Source organism: Cervus canadensis, chromosome 33 (genome assembly GCF_019320065.1).
Source record: "Cervus canadensis isolate Bull #8, Minnesota chromosome 33, ASM1932006v1, whole genome shotgun sequence".
Taxonomy (NCBI): Eukaryota; Metazoa; Chordata; class Mammalia; order Artiodactyla; family Cervidae; genus Cervus; species Cervus canadensis.
The window spans coordinates 16648437-16672552 of record NC_057418.1 but is presented as its reverse complement, the minus strand read 5'-3'; the positions used below and the strand labels follow the sequence as shown (position 1 = coordinate 16672552).

At 41.5% G+C, this 24116-nt stretch overlaps 1 protein-coding gene across 3 annotated transcripts in view; it reads right to left on the bottom strand.

Moving 5' to 3' along the window:
* Positions 1-22135, bottom strand: part of STX11 (syntaxin 11) — a 48502-nt gene extending 26367 nt beyond the window's left edge. The window contains exons 1-2 of one of the 3 annotated variants that reach the window (XM_043457313.1): positions 22039-22135; positions 21687-21871 (exon numbers count right to left, since the gene is read on the bottom strand). In XM_043457313.1, coding sequence (XP_043313248.1) covers positions 21687-21753 — 67 coding nt within the window. In that variant the 5' untranslated portion in view covers positions 21754-21871; positions 22039-22135. Of the gene's footprint in view, positions 1-10838; positions 11018-11535; positions 11781-21686; positions 21872-22038 lie in introns of those variants that run through there. The other 2 variants (XM_043457316.1, XM_043457315.1) reach the window with 2 other exon arrangements.
* Positions 22136-24116: the final 1981 nt, after the last annotated feature.

Here is a 24116-nt window from a genome sequence, read left to right as displayed (position 1 = left end):
TACTGTATAGTGCAGGGAACTCTGCTCAGTATAATGTGGCAGTCTGGATGGGAGGGGAACTTGGGGGAGAATGGATTCATGTACATGTATGGCTGAGTCCCTCTGCTGTCCACTGAAACTATCACAACATTGTCCATCGGCTATACTGCAATATAAAATAAAAAATTAAACATAGGGACTTCCCTTCTGGTCCAGTGACTAAGAATCTTCCTTGTAATGCAGGGGGCATGGGTTCGATCCCAGGTCTGGGAACTAAAATCCCACATGCCCTGGAGCAACTACCTCACACTCCGGAGTTCACAGGCCGCAACGAAAGATCCCTCACGCTGCAACTGAGACCTGATACAGCCATCAATAAATAATTTTTAAGTCAACTATATTTTAGAAATCTCATGGAAATTTCTCATTGGAAAAAACTCTCAATGAAAATATAAAAGCTGAACTAATTTACAAAAGTATTCAATTGGATTCACCATGGTTAAACTTGTCACCCACCTACACTCAGCGATAAACCAAGCTTGAACTATGAAAAATAGAAAGTATAAGAACTGATGCAATGATTTCCTCATCGTTCATATACTCCCTGTATATCAATACAATATTTATAGTAGAAGCAAGAAAAAAATTAGAACATAAAGTACATTTGCAATACTAAGGAAAATGCCAAGCATGGGCAGAAAGATGAGAGAAAACATGGCTTATGGTCATCACAGGACATCACTTGTCCATTCATTTAAAATCACACTTCAAATCTGAGTTACATTTTTACTTGCAGTGTAGTCTTTAATTCCACTTTTGTTTTGAGATGTAGTTGTTTTGAGATGCTAGATGGTGGACAGTGCAGCTGTGTTTAAGTTGACAGAAATGAGACACAGCGGAGCATTCTACACTTCCATCTACATCTAGTAAACACCGTTCTATGATGACTTAACCCTTCCTTCCCCGAAATCAGCCAAACAGACTTTTTTTTTTTTTTGGTCACACCATGAGGCTTGTGGGATCTTAGTTCCCTGACCAGATATTGAATCTGGCTTTGTCAGTGAAAGTGCCCAAGTCCTAACGACTGGACCACCAGGGCATTCCCCAATGGATGGTATTCTTAGTAAAGGAGACATTCACAGGTTAAATGTGCACATATTTGCTTTGTGATGTCTGGTTAAACAGGAAATCGATTCTTAGTAGAGAAGCAATCTGGTTACTTTCTCAACCCCAAGACTCTTAATTCAAATACTATATTTATTTATTTAATGTAATCAGTTCAGTTCAGTCGCTCAGTCATGTCTGACTCTTTGCGACTCCATGGACTGCAGCACGCCAGCCTTCCCTATCACCAACTCCCAGAGCTTACTCACACTCATGTCTATCAAGTTGGTGATGCCATCCAACCAACTCATCCTCTGTCACCCCCTTCTCCTCCCGCCTTCGATCTTTCCCAGCATTAGGGTCTTTTCAAATGAGTCAGTTCTTCCCACCAGGTGGCCAAAGTATTGGCGTCTCCGCTTCAGCATCAGTCCTTCCAATGAATATGCAGGACTGATTTCCTTTAGGATTGATCTCCAAGGGACCCACAAGAGTCTACTCCACCACAGTTCAAAAGCATCTATTCTTTGGCACTCAGCTTTCTTTATAGTCCAACTCTCACATCCATACATGATTACTGGAAAAACCATAGCTTTGACTAGATGGACTTTTGTTGGACATAAATAAATTGCAGCAGAAGAGATGTAGGAGATTCAAAGATTAAAAAATCAAGAAGTCACAATCACTGCCCTCAACTAAGTTTTTTAAAATGTATAGTGAGAAATAGGCAGGTACAGAAATAATCAAAGAGCAAGAACTGGCCATAAAAGGAATAAAAGGACTCAGCAGGAGCTGCTAAGCCAGGTAGAGCTACAACACCAGTGCCAGGTCCTCCCACAGCAGGGCCAAGAAAACGAAGTGGAAAGACGAGAAGTCAGAGCAGATACTGACCTCTGAGCACAGGTGCCTCTACCTTGATCTAAAACAAGATCCAAAGGCAAATCTGTCAAGCACCCTCCTAGGCTGTAATCATCAGATTTTTAAAGTTAACCCTTAAAAAGCTGTAACATAAGCTCATGATTGTCAGCTTTAAGTTTATGTTCCTTCACTGTATATTACATATTAAAATATGTATACATTAGCTTCTAGCAATGGCACATTGAAAGAGATGAATAGAAACTTTCTTCTCAGTTCCTTGCTATCTATTTTATTCATTAAATAAAGGAGTTGAGGACTTTCCTGGTGGTACAGTGGTTAAGATTTCACACTTCCAATGCAGGGGGTGCAGGTTCAATCCCTGGTTAGGGAACTAAGACCCTACATGCCATGCAGCCAAAAAAGAAAAAAAAAAAAACTGGAGTCACTTTCTTGTTCTATCTTTGCCAGTGTGTGTGCTCGCAAACACACATGTGTGTGAAGGACTGGTCAATTCTGAACTAGACAGAACAAAAGATCTTTCTTTATTTAAAAAGAGGTCCCTTATCTTAGAACCAGAGCCAGGTTCACAGGTTCTGTTTTTTATATAAACTGTATTCCATAAGAATGGGAAACTTTCTCTGACCCGAGACTAAGCTGGGTTGCTGGTTCCATGATACTTCCTCTTTCCTGACATTCATTATTTTCTATTGTTACTTGTTTCATTGCTTATCTACTTTGTTGGCCAATAAGCTCCACGGGGTCAAGGGCTGTACTTACTGTGTTTGCCACGTGCCCTCGAGGGTCGAGCTCATAGCAGAACCTCAGTAAATATCTGTTGAATAACTATGCTTGCCAGACTGGTTATTTCTTTCAACCATTTCTGATGAAGCTAGGTCTCTTGTACACAAAGAGGAAGTGACACTCCTTATCTTCAAGATGAAGAAGACAAGAGACTTTCCCAGTAGTCCAGTGGTTATGACTCGACCCTTCCAATTCAGGGAAGTAGGTTCAATCCCTGTTGGGGGAACTAATATCCCATATACTACGCTTCAAGTTACAGCCAAAAAAAAAAAAGAGGACAGGCTGGTAGAAGGATAATAATAAATGTAAGAATAGAGGAATAGATGGGTGTACTTTCTGAACTCACTGGAAGATGGAGAACTCAACTGCGGCTGCTGCTACTAAGTCACTTCAGTTGTGTCCGACTCTGTGCGACCCCAGAGACGGCAGCCCACCAGGCTCCCTCGTCCCTGGGATTCTCCAGGCAAGAACACTGGAGTGGGTTGCCATTTCCTTCTCCAATGCATGAAAGTGAAAAGTGAAAGTGAAGTCGCTCAGTCGTGTCCGACTCTTAGCGACCCCATGGACTGCAGCCTACCAGGCTCCTCTGTCCATGGGATTTTCCAGGCAAGAGTACTGGAGTGGGCTGCCAGTGCCTTCTCCAGAGAACTCAACTGGATGCTTCTAAATGGTTTATCAGGAGTTTGCTGAGCCAGGAAAAGGGGAAGGGACCAGGCAGAGACAACCCAGACCATTGAAGCTATAGGAACTAGAGCAATTAGGTGCTGCAAAGATGAACAAAACATATCAAAATTTGCTAGGAGTTTATCAGACTACTCTTTAGGTGACTAATATTTCCTGCAATGACCAGACTCAAAATCCATGCTTTTCCCTTTGAAGAAAAATGTGCTGTGCTGTGCTTAATCACTCAGTTGTGTCCAACTCCTTGCGACCTCATGAACTACAGCATGACAGGCCCCTCTGTCCATGGCGATTCTCCAGGCAAGAATACTGGAGTGGGTTGCCATTCCCCGTTCCAGGGGATCTTCCCAACCCAGGGATCAAACCCAGGTCTCCCACATTGCAGGTGGATTCTTTACCGTCTGAGCCACCAGGGAAATAATTATTCCCTATTTCAATGAATCAGGTAATATATTTTCCTATCATAGTTATCTATCTCATTCTATTAGATGGTCATTTAAAGCTTTAAGACAGCACCTCAAAGTTTCATTTGGCATAAGATTTTCTGGAACCTCCTTATTCTCCTAGAAATTACTGATTCCTATAAATTCACTGATTTACTCTCCACCCCCAAGCTTTTTATCTACAACTATTCCAGGAATTTGGCATCTCTCCCCCAGTTATCAAGATAGTAAAAGGCCAAGCTAGAAACTCCTCTCTCAAGCAATCCCAGCTGGAAGCCAGCCAGGGAATTTGGGCAAGGCTCTTTGGTGGCCAAGCCAGGAATATGCTATAAAGGACAAACAGTGAATATCACTAATTCTATCCTGCTGGGATTAAGGTTCAGGTGCTCCTCTGCTCCACAGTTCCTGTGACTTTTTGCTAATCTGAAAAATCCCAATAGGCTTGGTCACCATCAAGGGCATAAGAGTTCCAGGCAATGGTACTTGAACTATAGCACAGATGAAAATCATCTGTGGAAAATGGGTTGAAAATGTCAATTCATGGTTTCCACCATTAAAGATCCTACTCTAGTAAATCTTGAATGTAAACCCGGACTTCCTTTTCTGTTTTCTTTTTGTTGCTTGTTTGTGGGGCATGTTTTAAAATATCCCAGGCAATTCTGATCTTATAATCTACAGGCTACACATTGAGGTTCACTGGACTGATTTGGGGCCTTTCAAAGGCTTTTAAAAAAGGGAGAGGGGAGGAGGGAGAGAAGGGAGAGAAAATGTTGCCTAATAAATGTATGTGTTAGTCACTCAGTCGTGTCCAACTCTTTGCGACCCCATGGACTATAGCCCTCCAGACAGCCTAATAAATAGAGCCTAATAAAATTGTTTACCATTTAACAATGGTAAAGCCTTGTTGCTGCCCTTGCTCAGTCGCTAACTGGTTCTGACTCTTTGGGATCTCACGGACTGCAGCACACCACTCCCTTGTCCTTCACCATCTCAGGAGTTTGCTCAAACTCATGTCCATTGAATCCGTGATGCCATCCAACCATCTCACTCTCTTCCATCCCCTTCTCCTGCCTTCAATCTTTCCCACCTTCAGGGTCTTTTCCAATGAGTCAGCTCTTCACATCAGGTGGCCAATACTTGAATTAGTAAATACTAATTCAAATACAGTAAAGTCTTGAATTACAGGAAAGACCAGCTCTTCTGTCCATTGTTTGAACAGCCTGCGTGTTTGGTTAGCCTTCTCTGTGATGCACCCTTTTCTACTCATCCTGGCCGACCCTCACCTGACTCTTCTGCTCATAATCTTCCCAGGATTAAGACTACTATCTTCTTGATCTCTGATCAGCTCTTCCATATCCTCCAGGGTCTTGGACAAAACCTCAGCTTTCTGGGCTTCACTTAGCAGGGCAAGTCTGGCTCAGAAGGACATGACAAAGCCCTCATGGAGGAGAATGCTGCCTTCTGGAGAAATGCAGTGGTTGATGGGATACTCACATCCCCTTCAGGACCAAGGCCCTTGCTCCTCCGGCTGCCAGGAACGTTGACTGTAGAAGGGTCACAGCTCCAGGAACTGCCTTTGACTAAATAAAGGGAGTTGTTTGGCCCAACATTACACACTTCTGCCTGGATACAGCCCACATTCAATGATGAGTTGATGCCAGGGATACAACGACCAGCCCCCATGCTTCAGGGTGGCATTACAATTCTGAAGGGCCATCCCACCTCCAAGGTTTCCCACCGTGAAGACCACCCTTGTACCTGCACTGCAGTTCATTCTTCCATCTGCACATTCCTGCTCTCCTCTCCCCCGGCCCAGGCCTCTCAGAGCACCTCCCAATCAGTTCCTCATGTGCAAATCTCAGAGTCTGTTCCCAGGAAGCTTGACCTAACGTCAGAAGAGGAAACTTGCCTCTTTTAATCAAGTAATAACATCACAGTGCACGGGGCCTCTGCACCTTACTTCTCAGGTAATGCTGGGTGGTCAGTTAATCTCTCCCGTGGTCTCCTTCCTCATCTACACAATTTAAATACAGGAAACAATAATACGTGTTATATCTGTTTTGCCAGAGTTTTACGAGAATTAAAAGAGAAAATATCTATGAGATTACTTTGTAAGTAATGAAGAACTGTATAATTCTGTCAACTGACATCACTGTAGGTTGGTTTAGCCACGTAATAATCGGGTAAGAGGGGAAAAAGAAGGGGGATATCCACTAATATTATAGAATTCCGCTTACACAATGTGCTTGACTTTATCTCAAATCAACAGATTTGTGTCACTAATCAGTACACCCAGGCACATAACAGAAATTAAAAGCAAAACCAGGAATGAGACATGCATTGATGCAACTCTGAAACAAAAGTGAGAACAATCCTTGTTCCCTCTTTTTCCATGTGAAGATAGCAATTGAGCCATTTCCACTACTGTAAAAAGTCAGAATTTACATTATTACCCAACAAGTTATGCAATGAGCATGAAATGTCCTTTATCTTTGAATAGAGAAATGAGTGAAACAATTGGGTATACAAAATGGGGAACACTTTACTAAGCAACTTGTACTTTCTATATTACCTTGATATTGTATCCACTAGAAAGAAAAAAAGTATATAAACTAACTGAAAACATTCAATTAGCTCAAGAAAGATAAATGAAAATTACTAATCCTAAAACTTCTTCCTACTAAAAATAATCAAATTATTGAGTTTTACAAAGAACTTGAGTGAGATACACAAATAGTGTCTGGTATCCAGAAACTCAGAAGGAGTGACCAGCAAACTTACTCTGACAGATGGTTTCATGATCAGCAAAAGTCACAGAATAGTTAGAACTCAGAGGAGGCTGAGACCTACAAGAGCAGTTAACTCTGGCAATTCTCTGCACTCAGGAAAACCACAGTGGAAATGAGAAGGCCAGACAAACCCACATGAAATATTAACCAAAACCCTTCCCTTTCTTATTCTCTGAACACTGAATGAGTAACAGGCAGGCATATAGGAATTTAGACCAAGGGGTAAACACATGGACTGGATTATCTCAGAAGGCTTTATGTCAAAGTTTCATATAATAGAAAACTATAAATATCGAGATTTCCTGGTAAATCTAAAGCAATGCTGAATGAAACATTTTGTTCATGCATGGAGAAAACATTTCAAAGCTTCAAGTGTTAAAATACTTGAGCATTTTATAACTTCAAACTTAAGTGAGTTTGCTGATTCATTTAAGTAAGTAAGTAAGTAAAGTCGCTCAGTCGTGTCCGACTCTTTGCGACCCCATGGACTGTAGCCTACCAGGCTCCTCAGTCCACGGGATTTTCCAGGCAAGGGTACTGGAGTGGGTTGCCATTCATTTAGGAACAACATTAATTCAATGTCTATAAACCTTACATGGTCCAAAGGAGAGGCTCTTGAGGAAAAAGGGATTTAGACCTTGCTTGCTGGACAAAAATCAGAGAATTGTTCCAAGTCAAAAGAGAGTGAATCATGAGCCGATGAGAATAGTGAAGAGGTGGGGTCAGATTTCGGGGTTTGATAATGAAAAATATATTTATCAGGACCAAACGAATGGACCTGTAAATAAAAATGACAGCCCAAACCCAGGAAACTTGAATCATTTTGCCTAGCTTAAATCAAGAAAACGGGAAACACTGGCGCCAGCTTCAACTTACCAAGATTCTGAAAAGTTAGAAGCAGGAGGGATTGGTAATTACCTGGTTTCGGATAAAACCAAAGCAAAACAGGCCTCAGTAAACAGATGATAAACCAAGACTGTAAGATCTGGAGCTGTTATGGACCTGCGTGCATCTGTTAGTAAATCTTCTACGATCAGACCCTGCTCAGTAGATGATGTATATCCCCTGGCCAGCCTTTCTGCTTCCCCATGGGAGGCATACTACACATCTTAGCTACAAAACATTGAGCATCTAAGAAACACAAGCAGCTTCCCAGGTGGCTCAGTGGTAAAGAATCTGTCTGCCAATACAGGAGCCATAGGAGATGCGAGTTTGATCCCTGGGTCAGGAAGATCCCCTGGAGGAGGAAATGGAAACTCCCTTCAGTATTGCGTGGAGAATTCTGTGGACAGAGGAGCCTGGTGGGCTATGGTCCCTGGGGCTGCAAAGAGTCGGACACGACCAAAGTGACTTAGCATGCATGCACAAGCAGGAAACACAATATTGTACATCTAAGGCTTTGGGAAGGGCAATAACTGAGGTGCCTCTGAGGACACAGCTGTGGAAGCTCTGGGAACCTTCAGACATGTTAAATCTCCATTAAAATATTTTAAATTCTCAGGAGAAATGCTCTGATTAAGCTAAGCTTATTCTTAGACCAACCAGGTACTTCTTGGGGTAACAGGAGGGGCAGAGGTGCCACAGCACAGTGGAACCCCTGGGAGCCATCTCATGTACTGGGCTATTCCTGGCTGCGAGAGGATTGTCAGAATCAGGAGAATGACTCCAATTTGAGTTTACCACAGTGTCTAAAACATCACTCATTCATTCACAAAGACAGCCTATCAGAGCAGAGTGGCAAGAACACAAGCAAGGAAAAGAAAACAAAACAAAACCCAAACAAACAAAAAGGATACAAGCAAGCTCTGCTTTCTGATGCATAGCTTTCTAAACTGCTTCATAAATATACATGTACATATGAACATTTTTTAGAGTTAAGAGCATGCTATTCATACTGAGTTATAAAACTCAGTAACAGACTGTTAATATTTAGTTATGTCAGTAAACATTCTAAACATAAAAAATGATAAAAGAATACAAGCAAGTTCTGGAGTCAAAGATGCTCAGGATCAATTCCTGGCTCTGACAATTACTAACACTGCACTTTTTGCACCAGTCAAACATAGTTAACAACAGTACCTATCTCAGAGGATTGCAATAAGGAGTGAAAGACTTGATTCACATAATGAGCCTAGAATAGTGCCTAGAACATAATATGCACTCAATAAATGTTAGCTGTTATTAGTATTCCTTCAAAAATGTTTTATGAGTACTGACTATATGCCAAACCCTTTATGAGGTCCTCATTATCCTTGAAACCAAGCCTACTCTTCTGTTTATCTTCCTATCTTAGTCATTAACTAGAAATGCGGGAGTCATCCCAACCTCCTCCGTCCCTCTCACTGCCATTTCTGGGTTCCGGGCCAGATTCCACCTACTAAACACCTCTTAGCTCTTTCCCTCTTTTCCGTTCCTCACTGTCACTGCTTGACTCAAGGCTTCTTTAATTTCTCATCTTGAATATTACAACAATCTCCTCCATGTCACCCAAAGGCCAGTGCCCCGCTCATCCAACCTATTCTCTATCTTGAGTCAAAGTTGGCTTTTCCAAACACAGATGAATCTGATAATATCATTCACATGATTAAAGTCCTTTATAGGATAAACTCAAAGCTCTTACATGACATATGGGCCTATGTGATCTGACCCAGTCTGTCTCTCGATCCCTCTCCCCAGCCAGTGTCCACCTTGAACAGGTTGATTCTTCTGCTGGGTCATCTATCCCTCCATTGGATGACAAATCCTCCTCTTACATTAAGGTTCATTATTTAATCGATACCTACTCCCTAAAACTTATCATGACAGAAGCCTGTGCCAAATTCAAGGAGTACAATGATGAAGATCACACTCAACATTTTCTCATAGAAAAAGTAATTTTGAGGCTCTTGAAAGAGAAATAAAGTGTGGAAACTAAGAAAAATTTGTGTCAAATTTAACACTGTTTCCCTCAGTGGGTGGATAGCTTATGGAATTGAAGAAACTGGATCTATTTTGGCATTAGGTTCAAAAAGCACCTCAGTAGATTTCAGTCCCAACAGTGGATTTACTCATGTTGAGTTACACAGCTATAACGTGTTAGAAAAGATTGACCTGAACTGTAAAAACAATGATCAGAAAGTTGTTTCACTATGGTGTTGTCATGTTATTAGCCATTAATTAGTCACTTTTAAAATGCCTGTGGCTATCTAGGGGTAATAACAGACTGGACTTATTTTTACATGGTTACTAGATAATTTGAAATGTGGTTAATTAAAAAAAACTCTAAAAAGCATGTCTTTCTAATGAACATATTTTTAAATCACGTATGGAATAAAACACTGACCGAATAAGCTCAACAGGCTGCCTACAAAGACAAGTAGATGATTAAACTCAAACCCTCATCATTCTTCCAGCAATGATAACCTACTTCATTCAGAATCCCAGAGCTAAAAAAAAAAAAAAGAAAAAAATCCCAGAGCTGCAGGAACTTCAGTCATATTGGGACAGAGGCTCAACTGTGGGGATAGATCTGTCATTGCACTCAACTCCTTCTACTGGATTTTCTAGTGGATTTGCCAGCCTTCTACTCTGGTCTTTAGGGTCCTTGTCAGCAAGATCCTGTCTTATTCTCAATTGTATAACCAGAGCTCGATAAAGAGACTGGCACAGAGAAAGTGCCCAATAACTGTTTGCTGGGCTGAATTCAACTCAACTCCAACAGTGATGCTGTCCACATCTCGACTGTGTCTCTATCCAGCTGCAATAGGGCTTATCAGCTTGAACATTTTAGTTTCTCAACCCCAAGGGGTATCCACCATCTTCACAACTTTTACATGGCACTAATTTATAAAGACAAACTGTCTAAAAGATTTCGATTCAGCGTGACCTACAATCACTATGTAACATGACATGTTTCCACCACACCATCCCAGCAAAAGCAATAACAAACCAGTTATTGAATAACGAAATTACATTTCTCTTGGGCCTCTGTGGCAAAGCACATGATTTTAATGGTTATCTTACATCAGCCTGGTGAGCCTAGCTGGTATGGGGTACCACCCAGGCGCTCTTGGAAACAAAACTTTAAACTATGACTTCCTATACAACCAGTTCCAGTTTATCAGCCCCTGCATTTCACATCTTAGTCTTATTTTAAATACAGCCAGAGCAAACCTCACTTTTCAAAAGTTCATTAACAAAGTCTCACATGTAAGAGAGCAGCTCTGTGACTCATTTTTGGATACCCGAAATAACGACTCCTCCCTTTGCTGAGAAACGGCTTCAACAAGTGCGTGAGAACCACCGGAAGTAATAGAGATCGCGGGCACTGGGAGCCGAGCCTAGAATTCCCTCTCTGGACGGTGTGGAGCACCTAGGCGCTGCATTCTACTGAAAACAAAAAAGGAAAGAAAAAAAGTCTTCTGTGGGCTGGGAAGGAACGATTTCAAGGCGGTACGACTTCTCTGTATTTCTTGGCTCCTGAGTCATACTACGAAAGTGCAACCTAATAGGAAGTGAAGAGGTGATCGAAGTCATGCCCCTTCTAATTCAAAAAACAAACACAATCCCCCCAAACTTCAGCCTTTCGACTGAAAAAACAAAAGCAGTCTTGGGTAGATACCGTATAAAGGAAGCCTACCAACAGATGTCCGTGAAATAATTTCTAAGAAGCCCTAAATGCGCAGACCTCGTCCATTACGTGGAAAAAACAATCACTCCTCTCCGAATTAGAGACCCAAAGGCCGCGTCCCCCGACGTGAACAGGCAGCGAGGGACCCGAGGTGCCCCCTCCCCGAAGGCATCCCTCTGTCCCCGAGCGAGCGAGTACCCCTGCGGCCGCACGCCTACAGCGCTCAGCCTCTCCTGGAAGAGAGAAAAGCAGCCCCAAGGAGAGAAAGACGAACCAGGAACGGGGCCGCGCGGGCGACCCCAGGGGCCGTCTCCAGTGGGCGCGCGTCCCAGCGGGGATGGAAACCTGCGGCTCGACTCCCAGTCGACGGGCTCCCGGCGCCTCCCGCGGCTCCTCCCGGGCCGCCCGAGCTCCGCGCCGCCGCCGCCGCATCTGGGCGCCCGCCCGGGCCCCGGGGCGTCGGAAGCACCCACAGCTGGGGGTCAGGCCCCGCCCCCGGGCGCCGGCTCCCCGCCCCGCCCCTCCCCGCCCGGAGCCTGTGCTTTCCGGACCCCGGCAGCCGGGCCGACCCGCTCCAGCCTCCTCTCCCTCGCGTGCACCCCGGATGTTCTGCGCGTGGGAGACGAGGACCAGCCGCGAAGCGTGCCGCCCGGGGCACTTCACCGCGTTCCCTAGCCTCCTCTTCCTTGGAGGCCCCCCTAGAAGCCGGGGGGCGGGGGTGGCCCAAAGGCGCTGGACTTTCCCCGGGGATCCCCCTGCGCTGGTGACGTTTGCTGGCCGTGCAGGTGTGTTTCCCGCGCCGTTCTCAGTGCGGGGGGACTGTGGCCGGCCCTGCACCTGTGCCTACCCCGTAGGCGGCCGGCAGGGAGGCTGCGAGTCACCCCGAGGCTGAGTATCTTCTTCCCAGAACCCACTCCAATTCACCCCTTTCCAGTGAGCTTTTAAACACCAGTCCGGTTCGTTCATTCATTCATTCAGTACCAACCCAGGGTCCACACAGGCGATGAGGATGCTGTGTGGTCTAAAGCACCGCCAAGACATTACCCGCAAAGACCTGGAATTCCAGTGAGGAAAGATGGACAGATAAAGTGCTTGTCATGGGAGGTTAGTGGTATCTTGAATAAACCTGAGGCTTAAAAGTTAGAAAGTGCTCAAGAAGGGGGATGAAAATGATCTGCGTTGATGGGGAATAACAAAGAAATGCAGGAGTCAACCGAAAGAGCTCCCACAGCCAGAGGAGGAGCAATTTGAACAAGATAAAGTAGTATTAGATTACAAACTATGCTGAAGCTGAAACTCCAATACTTTGGCCAACTGATGTGGAGAACTGACTCATTTGAAAAGACCCTGATGCTGGGAAAGATTGAAGGCAGAAGAAGGGGATGACAGAGGATGAGATGGTTGGATGGCATTACCGACTGGATGGACATGAGTGTGAGTAAGCTCTGGAAGTTGGTGATGGACAGGGAAGCCTGGCACGCTGCAGTCCATGGGGTCACAAAGAGTCGGACTCGCCTGAGCGACTGAACTTAACTGAACTGAATATTTCTGAAAGATATGAGTACCATAAAAAACAAAGAAAGTGTGAAAAACTGCTATAGCCTAGAGCATCCTAAGGAAAGCTGACAACTAAATGTATGTGGACAGGAAAAGGCTTTTCAGTAAAAACTAAGGAAATATGAATAAAGTATGGACTTCTGTTACAATATTAAGATTAGTACATGAGTTACGATGATGTACCATATTTAATTGTACAACGATAATAATAGGGGGAAATGGGAACAAGATTTATAGAAACTCTCTTATTATCTTTGTAATTTTTTTCTGTAAATCTAAAACCATTTGAAAAAAATTAAGTTTAGGGACTTCCCTGGTGGTCCAGTGGTTTAGAATGTGCCTTCTACATGGAAGCAACCTAGATGTCCATCAGCAGACAAATGGATAAGAAAGTTGTTGTACATATACACAATGGAATACTACTCAGCTATTAAAAAGAACACATTTGAGTCAGTTCTAATAAGGTGGATGAACTGGAGCCTATTATACAGAGTGAAGTAAGTCAGAAAGAAAAGCACCAATATACACATATGGAATTTAGGAAGATGGTAACAAGGACCCTATATGCAAGACAGCAAAAGAGACACAGATGTAAAGAACAGACTTTTGGACTCTGTGGGAGAAGGTGAGGGTGGGATGCTTTGAGAGAATAGCACTGAAACATGTATATTACCATATGTGAAATAGATGACCAGTCCAAGTTCGATGAAGGAAACAGGGCACTCAAAAGCCAGTGCACTGGGACAGCCTGGAGGGATGGGGTGGGGAGGGAGGAGAGGGGGGTGTTCGGGACAGGGAGACACATCTACACCCATGGCTGATTAGACTGAGATGAGGAGACTGCCTGGGAAGCAACATGTGGGGATTGAGGGAGGGGAGGGGAGGTTTGTGGGGACTAACAGCTCCATTTCGGACACTTGACGTTTGGAGTGTTAAGTTGTCAAAAGTATCAGTTGGATTGGTGAGTCTGGGATGTTGGTTTCAATCTGGAAGTCTTCAGGACACAGAATTTAGATGTCTGAAGTCTGAGTCATAGGGTACTCCAAAGTTTAGAGGTCAGGAAGATGAAGAACAAGAAAGGAGGATGAGAAGGTGTAATCAATGGGAGAGGAGGTAAAGTGATGCAGAAAGTTCCAGACGCCAAATGAAATAAAATATTTCAAGAGTGGTCAATCTTATCAAATGCTGCTAAAGTGGATAAAATTAGGATTGAAAACTGAGCAATGGGCTTAGCCATATGGAGGTTGATGGTGAAATTGATAAGGGTTCCGTGGTGTGTGATGATCAATGTTTCTGTGGAGCCCAGAGAGAATAACAAGAAAGTAAATGGAGACAGAGAAATGGGGCAATAGCTGGAAGGAAATGTATGGTCAAGGGAGAATTTTTTTAAATTAGAAAATCTACATATTTGTATGCTCACAGGCATGAGCCAGAAGACAAGTAAAAGGTGACAAGACAGAAAAGGGATAATTGCCAAAACAGTGCTCTTGAGTAGATGAGCAGATATGGAATCCAGTGCACAGATGGAAAGCTGGGATTAAAAAGAGAAGATAGGTTTCTCCCCTCATGGCAGAGGAGGAGGCAGAATGTACAGGCACAGATGCTACTGAATGTGGAAATAGGAACAAGTATTATCAATGAAGAAGGAAAGTCATCAGCTGAGAGTGAGGAGTAAGAGGAAGTTCGAGAAGAGAGGAGAAAGTAGGAAATAGCACCTTGGAACAGGGAGAGAGCTAATGGATTTTGAAAATCTAGTCGGATGGTTAAGTGGTACTAAGAGTTCATTTGAAATCGGGGATCATGAATGTGAAGGGAGACCAGTTGGTACAGTTGTGTTTTCACGAACCTCGTGTGTCTACTTGGACACCAGTAAAATTAGGCGGAGGTCCCGAGATAATCAGAGTTTGGAGCTGCCAGATGAATATGATAGAGGCAACAGGGACCAGAGTGTTGAGGGTCTATGCCAGGGAATAACCATAATTCAGGACCATGGCATCTAAACCGAGTAAGAAGAGAAGAGAGGACATGAATAATAGTGATGGGGCCATGTGAAAAGATATTAGGTCCATGGATCAGAAGATCCAGGGTATCAAGAAATTGCTGCAGTTGGGAGGGGGGTGGTTAGAGAGATTCAGTTGAAAAAAAAAAAGTTGGTTGTCAGAGAGCAGACTATGAAGAGATGCAGATATTGATAATGGCAAAATCTAGACTGACCTGGTTCTCTGCACTTGGCCTGACCACCCGGCTAGGCTCCCAGATAGGTCTTCTACATTTATAGACATTTTTCTGGAGATGTTGGCTCTCACCTCCAGTCTGGACTTTTTTTTTAATTCTTCTTTATTTGTCTTTTGGCTGTACTGCACCGCAAGGGGGTATCTTAATTCCCTGACCAAGGATTCCCTGACCAGGGAACCCGAATCCCCTGCAATGACAGCATGGTGCCTTAACCACTGGATCACCAGGGAAGTCTCCCTCCAGTTTGGATTCTCTGAGCCAGTACTTTAGGGTAAAGCTCAGATAAAGCAGGGCACGCACTTGAAGAGGGGCACATCTGCCACATAAAGGCTCACCCCCTGGATACTGCATACATCATCCTGTGTACCACGATCCCTCACTGGAAGGGCTCATAAACCCATTCAGTCTCAGTGTTAGAAGATCATCTATAAATAGTCATTCTATTTTACTTTTTAAAACTAAAGTACAGTTGATTTAGGGCATTCTGCCAGTCTCTGCTATAGAGCAATCTCTCCTTTCATACAACATTTTAAATAGCCATTTTATATCCCTACACCATGTAACAATCACCAGCTCCCGTTTCTCTTTTCTATGCTAATTTTCAAATTACTTGAGGACAGGTGTTTAACCTATCTTTTTAAAACTGCGATTAAAATATATGTGACATAACATGTACCACGGTGGTCATTTAAAAAATGAGAAGTTCGGTTACATTAAGTACATTCACGTTGTTATGCAACCACCACCATCCATTTCCAGCACTTTTTCATTTTCCCTAACTGACAACTCTGTAGCCAGTAAACACCAACTCCTCATTCCCCCTCTCCCTAGCCCCTGGCACCCACCACTTTACTTTCTGTCTCTGACTACTCTAGAGACCACAAATAAGTAAAACCGTGCAATATTTGTCCTTTTATAACTGGCTTATTTCAGTCTGTATAATGGCTTCAAGGTTTATGCATGTTATAACATCTGTCAAAATCTTCCTTTTAAAGACTGAATACTTAAAAAAAAATAAAGACTGAATATTTTTTTTTCAGTCTCTGCCTTCATTTTTCTGAGGTAGAGACCCAGAAGTGGAATTGCTGGATCATATGGTCATTCTCCCCTTCATGGATCACAGCCTTGTCGTGGCAAACGAGCTTGCATAGCTCAATGAAGCTATGAGTCATGCTGTGTTGGGCCACCCAGGGTGGATGGGTCCTAGAGGAACGTTCTGGCAAAGCGTGGTCCATTGGAGGAGGGAATGGCAAACCACTGCAGCATTCTTGCCTCCAGAACCCCATGAACAGCATGAAAAGGCAAAAATGATATAATGTAGCAAGATGAGCCCCCAGGTCAGAAGCTGTCCAATATGCAAGCAGGGGAGAGCGGAGGGCAATTACTAAGAGCTCCAGAAAGAATGAAGCTGCTGGACGGAAGCAGAAATGATGATGCTCAGTTGTGGACGTGTCAGTGGACATGAATCTGAGCAAACTCCGGGAGATATTGAGGGACCGGGAGGCCTGGCATGCTGCAGTCCACAGGATCTCAAAGAGCTGGACACAACTTCGTGACTGAACAACAAAAAATGGTAATTCTATTTCTTCTGGGATCATGATACTGTTTTCCACAACAGCTGCACTACTTTACATTCACACAGCAGCGCATAAGTGTTCCAAATTTTCCACTTCTTTGTTAACACTTGTAATTTTCATATAACCTATCTTTAATTTCCTCTCTATTAGATATCCTGCTGGGCCCATGATGCTGCATGAGTAAATAAATAACTGTTATTAACTCTGTAGAAAAGGGAAATGAGATTAAATGAATCAACTTGTATTCAGCAAGCCCCACCTCGTACATCTTGTTCTTATTGTAGCCACATGTGGCTCTTTGAATTTAAATTAATTAAAATTAAGCAGATTTTAAAATTCAGTTCATCAGTCTCATTACCGACATGTCACCATAATAACTAGCGCTTATTAGTATCTAATGTATCAGTCAGTACAGAATAGAACATTTCCATTATTGCAGACAACTCTTTAGCTACTGTGTTGGACAGCACTTTCTAGATCCTGGTAGCCACTTATTCTTTGTCTCACTAATTATATTTGGATAAGTTTTCCCAGAGCTGGATAACTAAAGTTTAAGATAAAAATCCTTCTTTAATAAGAGAGGAAGTTGTTGTCGTTCAGTCGCCCAGTCTTGTCCAACTCTTTGCAACCCAATGGACTGCAGCACTCCAGGCTTCCCTGTCCCTCACCAGCTCCCGAAATGAGCCCAAGTTCTTGTCCATTCCATCGGTGATGTCTTCCAGCCATCTCATCCTCTGATGCCCTCTTCTCCTCTGCCCTCAACCTTTCCCAGCATCAGGGACTTTTCCAATGAGTCAAATTTTTCACATCAAATGAACAAAATACTGGAGCTTCAGCTTCAGCATCAGTCCTTCCAAGGAATATTCAGGATTGATTTCCCTCGAGACTGACTGGTTTGATCTCCTTCAGAAGGGGGGATGTACACTGTCTAAAATGTCTGTGGCTCTTTAATACATAAATGGCTACTCTGTGAATTCCCCCAAATTTAATGTTTAGATATTAATTTGGACTTTTGGTGAGCATATGGTTCTGTTATTCTGGATGATTACCTTTGTGAACACAGACTTTTAAATTATTTAGGCTTTTTAAGTCTTTTTTTTGTTTGTTTTTTTGGCCACACCACGCAGCATGCAGGATCTTAGTTCACTGACCAGGGATAGAACCAGTGGACCCTGCATTGGAAGACAGACTCTTAACCACTGGACCACCAGGAAAATCCCTATAAACTATTTAAATCTTTCTTTACATCCTTTAAACTACTTACCTACTAAACCATAAACTTTGAAAACATTCTCAGATTCACAGTGGAGATTGTGTCCATTCTACTTATTACTATTTACCCAAAGTCTAGCAAAATACCTTGGAGACTCTCAATAAATATCTGTTACATAATGAATGAATAAATGACCAGTGTAAGCCCCAAGTGGAACTTGGGGGAGCTCAGGTCACGGAGAGAACATTTTAGAGGGTGACGCGGGGTATAACAAGATTTTGGAATTTGTCTCTAGCACTGATGTAGCTTTAAAAGACTTTTTTTAAAAAACAGAACATGGAAAAAAAAAAACAGAACATGGAATTTAAGCTTTGTTCTTTTATCCTACTGTTGAAAAAGTTGCTTTAAAATTCCTGCAAGGATTCTGTCTATTGCATGTTTATAAAGCTTTAACTCTATTTATGAATAGTTCTAGTTGCTCAGTCATGTCTGACCCTTTGCAACTCCACGGACTGTAGCCCCGCCAGACCACTCTTTCCAGAATTCTCCAGGCAAGAATACTGGAGTGGGTAGCCAAGTCCTTCTCCAGGGGATCTTCCTGACCCAGGGATCAAACCCGGGTCTCCTGCATTGCAGGCAGATTCTTCACCATCTGAGCCACCAAACACTTGCCACCAATGAATAAAACAAGAAAAAAATGAATTCTAGATTTTATGATGTCAGCATGTGTGTAATCTTCTGTTTGCTCCTTAAGATCCACTTTCTATCTCCCTCTGTTCTGCTCTCAACCCTGGGAGGTTGATGACTCTCAGGAGGGACTATTCTTTTTTTTTTTTTAATTGGAGGCTAAGAATGAACTATTCTAACAGGCTCCTGTGCCCTTTGGCTTTCCTTGGGTTTGGCCAGAAGGGAAGTCCTGCAGGAGAGCAAAAGCAGGGATGAGGTCAGGGAATTTATTCTAGACAGAAGGGCTATCTGTGTCTGTGTCCCTCAGCATAAGCTCACGCTTCCTCTAAGGTGGTCTGGTCTACGTGATTCCCTCTCCCTCAGTTCTTGGTACCTCTCTCTACTCATGGTTCTCAGGCCTGGGATATGACAACCCAGAGGTCCCTTTCAGTTCCCTCTCTGCTCACACTTTTACAATAGTACCCTTATTTACAAACCTTCCTTGAATTATTTTAATTTGAATGCGCCGTCTCTTTCACATTGAGACCCTAACTGCCACAGCATCCTTAAATGGTAGCTAGAGCATAGGGATTGTTGTTTAGTTGCTAAGTAGTGTCCAGCCATTTTTGACCCCATGGGCTGTAGCCTGCCAGGCTCCTCTGTTCATGGGATTTCCCAAAGAACACTGCAGTGGACTGCCATTTGCTTCTCTAAGAGATCTTCCTGACCCAGTGATCGAATCAAGGTCTCTTGAACTGGCAGGCAGGTTCTTTACCACTGAGCCACCAGAGCGTAGAACCTGAATCTGCTCTGAAATGTTTATACCCACAGTCTATGAAAAATGTTCCCTGATGATATTTTCATCTTCTTATTTAAATCCACTGGTCAGCTTTTCAAAGAAACAATGTTGTATGTCATATGATATAAATTTTTCCCTAATACACTCGGACTAGAAAAATATTCTCAGATTCACATCCAAATCTTTTTGCATATAGATTATCTATATAAAATGCAATTTATGGAAATACAGAAATAAGATTTTATAAACAGGTAACTTTTTAAGGTTTCATTTATCCAGTATCTAATAAGCTTTTTTTTTAATATATTTATTTATTTTTCCCAAATAAGCCTTTTAAAGGTATATGAGGAAATTGGTAGATCAGTACTTCAAACAAGCCATTGTTATTCAACATACACAGCATATAGGAGAACAGAGTTTCTAACCCTTTCCCCAAATAAGCCTTTTACAGATCAGTACTTCAAACAAGCCAATGTTTTTCTAACCCTTTCCTATACACTGAATGTTTCTGCCCCTCTAAAATTCATATGTTAAAACTCAATCCCTATGTGATGGTATTGGGAGGTGGAACCTTGGGAGGTGATGAAGTCATGAATATAGAAACCTTAAGAACATGATTAGTACCCTTAGAAAAGAAGCCCCAGGAAACTCTCTCACCCCTTCTGCTGTGAGAGGATATAGCAACAAGATAGCCATCTATGAACCAGGAAGCAAGCTCTCATCAAACACCAAATTCGTAACTACCATGATGTAACACTTCACAGCCTTCAAAACTGTGAGAAATAAATTTCTGTCATTTATAAGACACTCAGTCTGAGTATTTTTGTATACCGTTTAGTCCAAACAGATTAAGACATCTTGGAAACTCAAGATTTAAACTTACGAATATTAGCAAACAACAGATCATTTAAAAAAAATAATAAACCCCATAATACTAATATATCAAAGTCGCTCAGTCATGTCCAACTGTTTGTGACCCCATGGACTATATGTAGCCCCCAGGCTCTTCTGTCCATGGAATTCTCCAGGCAAGAATAATGGAGTGGGTGACCATTCCCTTCTCCAGGGGATCTCCCTGACCCGGGGATTGAACCTGGGTCTCCCACGTTGAGGGCAGGTTCATATCAAAGATGACCAACATTTATCATTTGCATCACAAGGTATGAGGTATGCACAACTCAACCTCATCTGACCGAGGAGGAAAAGAGCCTTCAAATCTTCTGCCCACTGTCTCGGGACCAGCAAGCAAAGGAACCTGGATCCAAATCTTAGCGTCCAACATAAAAGGTTATGTTCTTAACTACAAAAAAGTGTCCAAGAGCAATTCAAAGACCACAGATAAAACAGAAAAGAAAAGTTTTCCAACGCAAATGATTTATTTCATCCTGTTATATCAAACTCAAGGTAAGCTTAGAAAAACTACTAAAAAAAGAAAAGAAACAAGAATGCACATATGCACACTACTATATGTAAAATAGATAACTAATAAGGAGAACTCTTTTCAATACTCTGTAATGGACCATATGGGAAAAGAATCTAAAAAAGTGTGGCCGTGTGTATAACTGATTCACTCTGCCATGAGCCTGAAACTAGCACAACATTGTGTTAATAAATCAACTCTACTCCAATAACAATTTTAAAAATTAAAAAATAAATACAAATATACAAAAAATAAAAAATGCAACAGACATCGCTCTTAGAAAAGCAATTTCTTGTTTAATAAACTTATTTTTCTGTGCATGGTACACAAGAAGGGGTAGAAAGTGAGGGTGCAAATTGTACTATTTTGGTATTAGTTACATGTTATCTTTGCTTATAGTTCCTGAAATGACACCATTGTATTTTCAATTTAACAGAAATTGCAAATAAGTAAAAACTTTCCTCTGATATACTGGCATACTTGTTGTAAGAGGCCTGAAGTTTAGCATGTGTTGGCTACTCTGCATACAAACAGAACATTCTCTGTGAAAGAGAACGGGCTAAAAAAATCTGGACTAGAGATAGCATAAATGATCTGTTTAATACCTCAATTTTTCTGCAACTGTGATTTTGCATAACAACTTGAAAAAGTATTTTAAGATGAGACTGTTGATCAATGCTCACTTCTGGTAAATCCCTTTTGCACCATAGCCCTGTCCTGAAGAACTGATAAAAGTGAAACAAACAAACAAAAAAACACCAACAGAAGGTAACAAATAAGCCATGCCTTTTACAGGCTGTTTAGCCAATGCTGCTTTCGAATTTGAATAACTAAATTAGTTCTCAAAGGTGTAGTGTTCACAAATAGACTAAACATTTTTACATCTATAGTTTGTTCATTTAGAAGAATTTGTGCCATCCATTTAGAAACTGTAAGCTTCTACAGCAAAAAGCCTTACTTTGTGGTTGAGACGTGGTCTTCGTTTTTTCCTCGTCATCCATTTCATCCCCTTGCGGCAGCTCCATGTCTTTATTTGTCTTATTTTTCCTTTTAACACACACTTCAATTGGATAGATTCCTTCATCAAAGGTGGTCTATAATTTCTATGAGTTCATAGACCACAACCAGCATTCCTTCGTGATGCTAAAGAAAACATAAAAGTATAATATTGGCACCACAAAAAAAAAGTGTGTTTTAAATGATGAGTATTTTAAAGATGAGCTTAGTACAAAAGAGTGACGCAATGAAAATAGACTGAAGTCCGAGCAGAGAAGTCACAGATTCAGTGGACAGTCTTTCCTTGAGGATACCTGCTCTTGGAATGATGAGCTTGTTGAGGAGACCGTGTAGAAGCTGACAGATGTTCCTCTCAAGTCCCCAGCTCCTCACCTTCCTATGTGTCCCAGGGTGAGCAGGAATCCTTGCTAGCAGCTGGCACGGTCTTACATCACTAGTTCTGGGTGTTGAAAGCAGGCCACCCCACCTGATTTCTTAAAACCCTCTTTTCTATAGGCTGATGACAGCAAAGGTCAATTATGAAACAGGAACTTTTGACACAACTCAACATCCCTAGTCACAAAGAAACATTTACAAAACAAATGCCCCCCTGCAAATTGAAATTCCTAATTGATTACAATGTAGATATGAGCGCTGGACATAATCTATTCACTCCTTATTTCTTTTACGGTCCTAGTACATCATCTTTCCAGCTTAAGTAAGGAGTACACTGCTCTTCAAGGAAAAAGAATAAACGGCACCTAATATTGACAAATTACTTGAACATAATATAAATACAATGTAGCTTATATAAATATGACATAAATTCTGTATGACTACAAGTTCTTTAAAAAACTATAAAATTTAACCAAATCCACACACTACAAGTATAAAGTTAATAATATTAAAATAAACAGCATTGATTTAATGTTTTTTTTGATGAAGCAAAACCAAATGTCTATTCCAAAAGTGCATTGGGGTAATTTGTATTTCATTTATCTATATGAGTCTCTTTATTTTGAAGATAACACTCATTTGAATGATTCTCCTTATTATTGCTATGATTTTCCCTTTTAAACTACACATTCATCTTGAATCATCAAGCCACAATTTTTTTCAGTTTTATTGAGATATAATTGACAAATAGAAATGTAAGAAACTTAAAGTATATGTGGTGGTGATTTGATATATGTTTGCATTGTGAAAAGATTCCCAACACCTAATTAATTAACATATCCATCACCTCACATACTGATATCTTGAATCATCAAGCCACAATTTTTTTCAGTTTTATTGAGATATAATTGATAAATAGAAATGTAAGAAACTTAAAGTATACGTGGTGGTGATTTGATACATGTTTGCATTGTGAAAAGATTCCCACCACCTAATTAATTAACATATCCATCACCTCACATACTGATCTTTCTTTTTTTGGGGTGAGAACATTAAAGTTCTATTCTCTTAGCAAATTTCAATTATATAATACAGTTGACCCTTGAACAATATGGTAGTTAGGGGCATCAGCCTCCCACACAGTAGAAAATCAAAGTATAATTTTAATAGGCTACTGTATCCACAGTTTCACAGCCAGTCAACTAACCACAGATTGTGTAATATGCATTTAATTTAATATATATATATATGTGTATGTGGACCCATGCAGTTCAAACCTGTGTTGTACAAGGATCAACTGTACAGTGCTATCAACTATAGTCACCACGTTTTACACCGTGTTTACACAGGTTTTAGTGTAAACTTATTTATCTCATAGCTGAAAGTTTGTAGCCTTTTACCAACCTTTGCTTATTTCCCCCAACCTGCAGGTTCTGACAACCACTTTTCTAATCTCTGTTTCTATGAGATTCCACATATAAGTGACACAGTGTAGTAATTGCCTTTCCGTGTCCGGCTTGCTTCACTTAATATAATGCCCTCAAGGTCCATCCATGTTGTTGCAAATGGCAGGATTTCCTTCTTTCTCATGGCTAAATCATATTACAAATTTAATTTATGTATTATTTATATTTATTATGTTTACTCAGTCATGTCTTACTCTTGAAACCCATTGGATTTTAGCCCTCCAGGCTCCTCTGTCCATGGGATTTTTCAGGCAAGAATACTGGAGAGGGTTGCCATTTCAGAGAAACATGCACTTATGTATAACATATCTCCCTTATCCATTTATCTGTTGATGGGCACTTAGATTGTTTCCATAATCTGGATATTGTGAATAGTACTGCAATAAACATGGGGGTGCAGATATATCTTCAGTATCTTTTTTTAAAATATCTTCAGTATCTTGCTTTTTCATTTCTTTTGGATTTATATCCAGAATTGGGATTGTTGGATCATATAATTGTTCTATTTAATTTGGAGGGAAACTTCCATA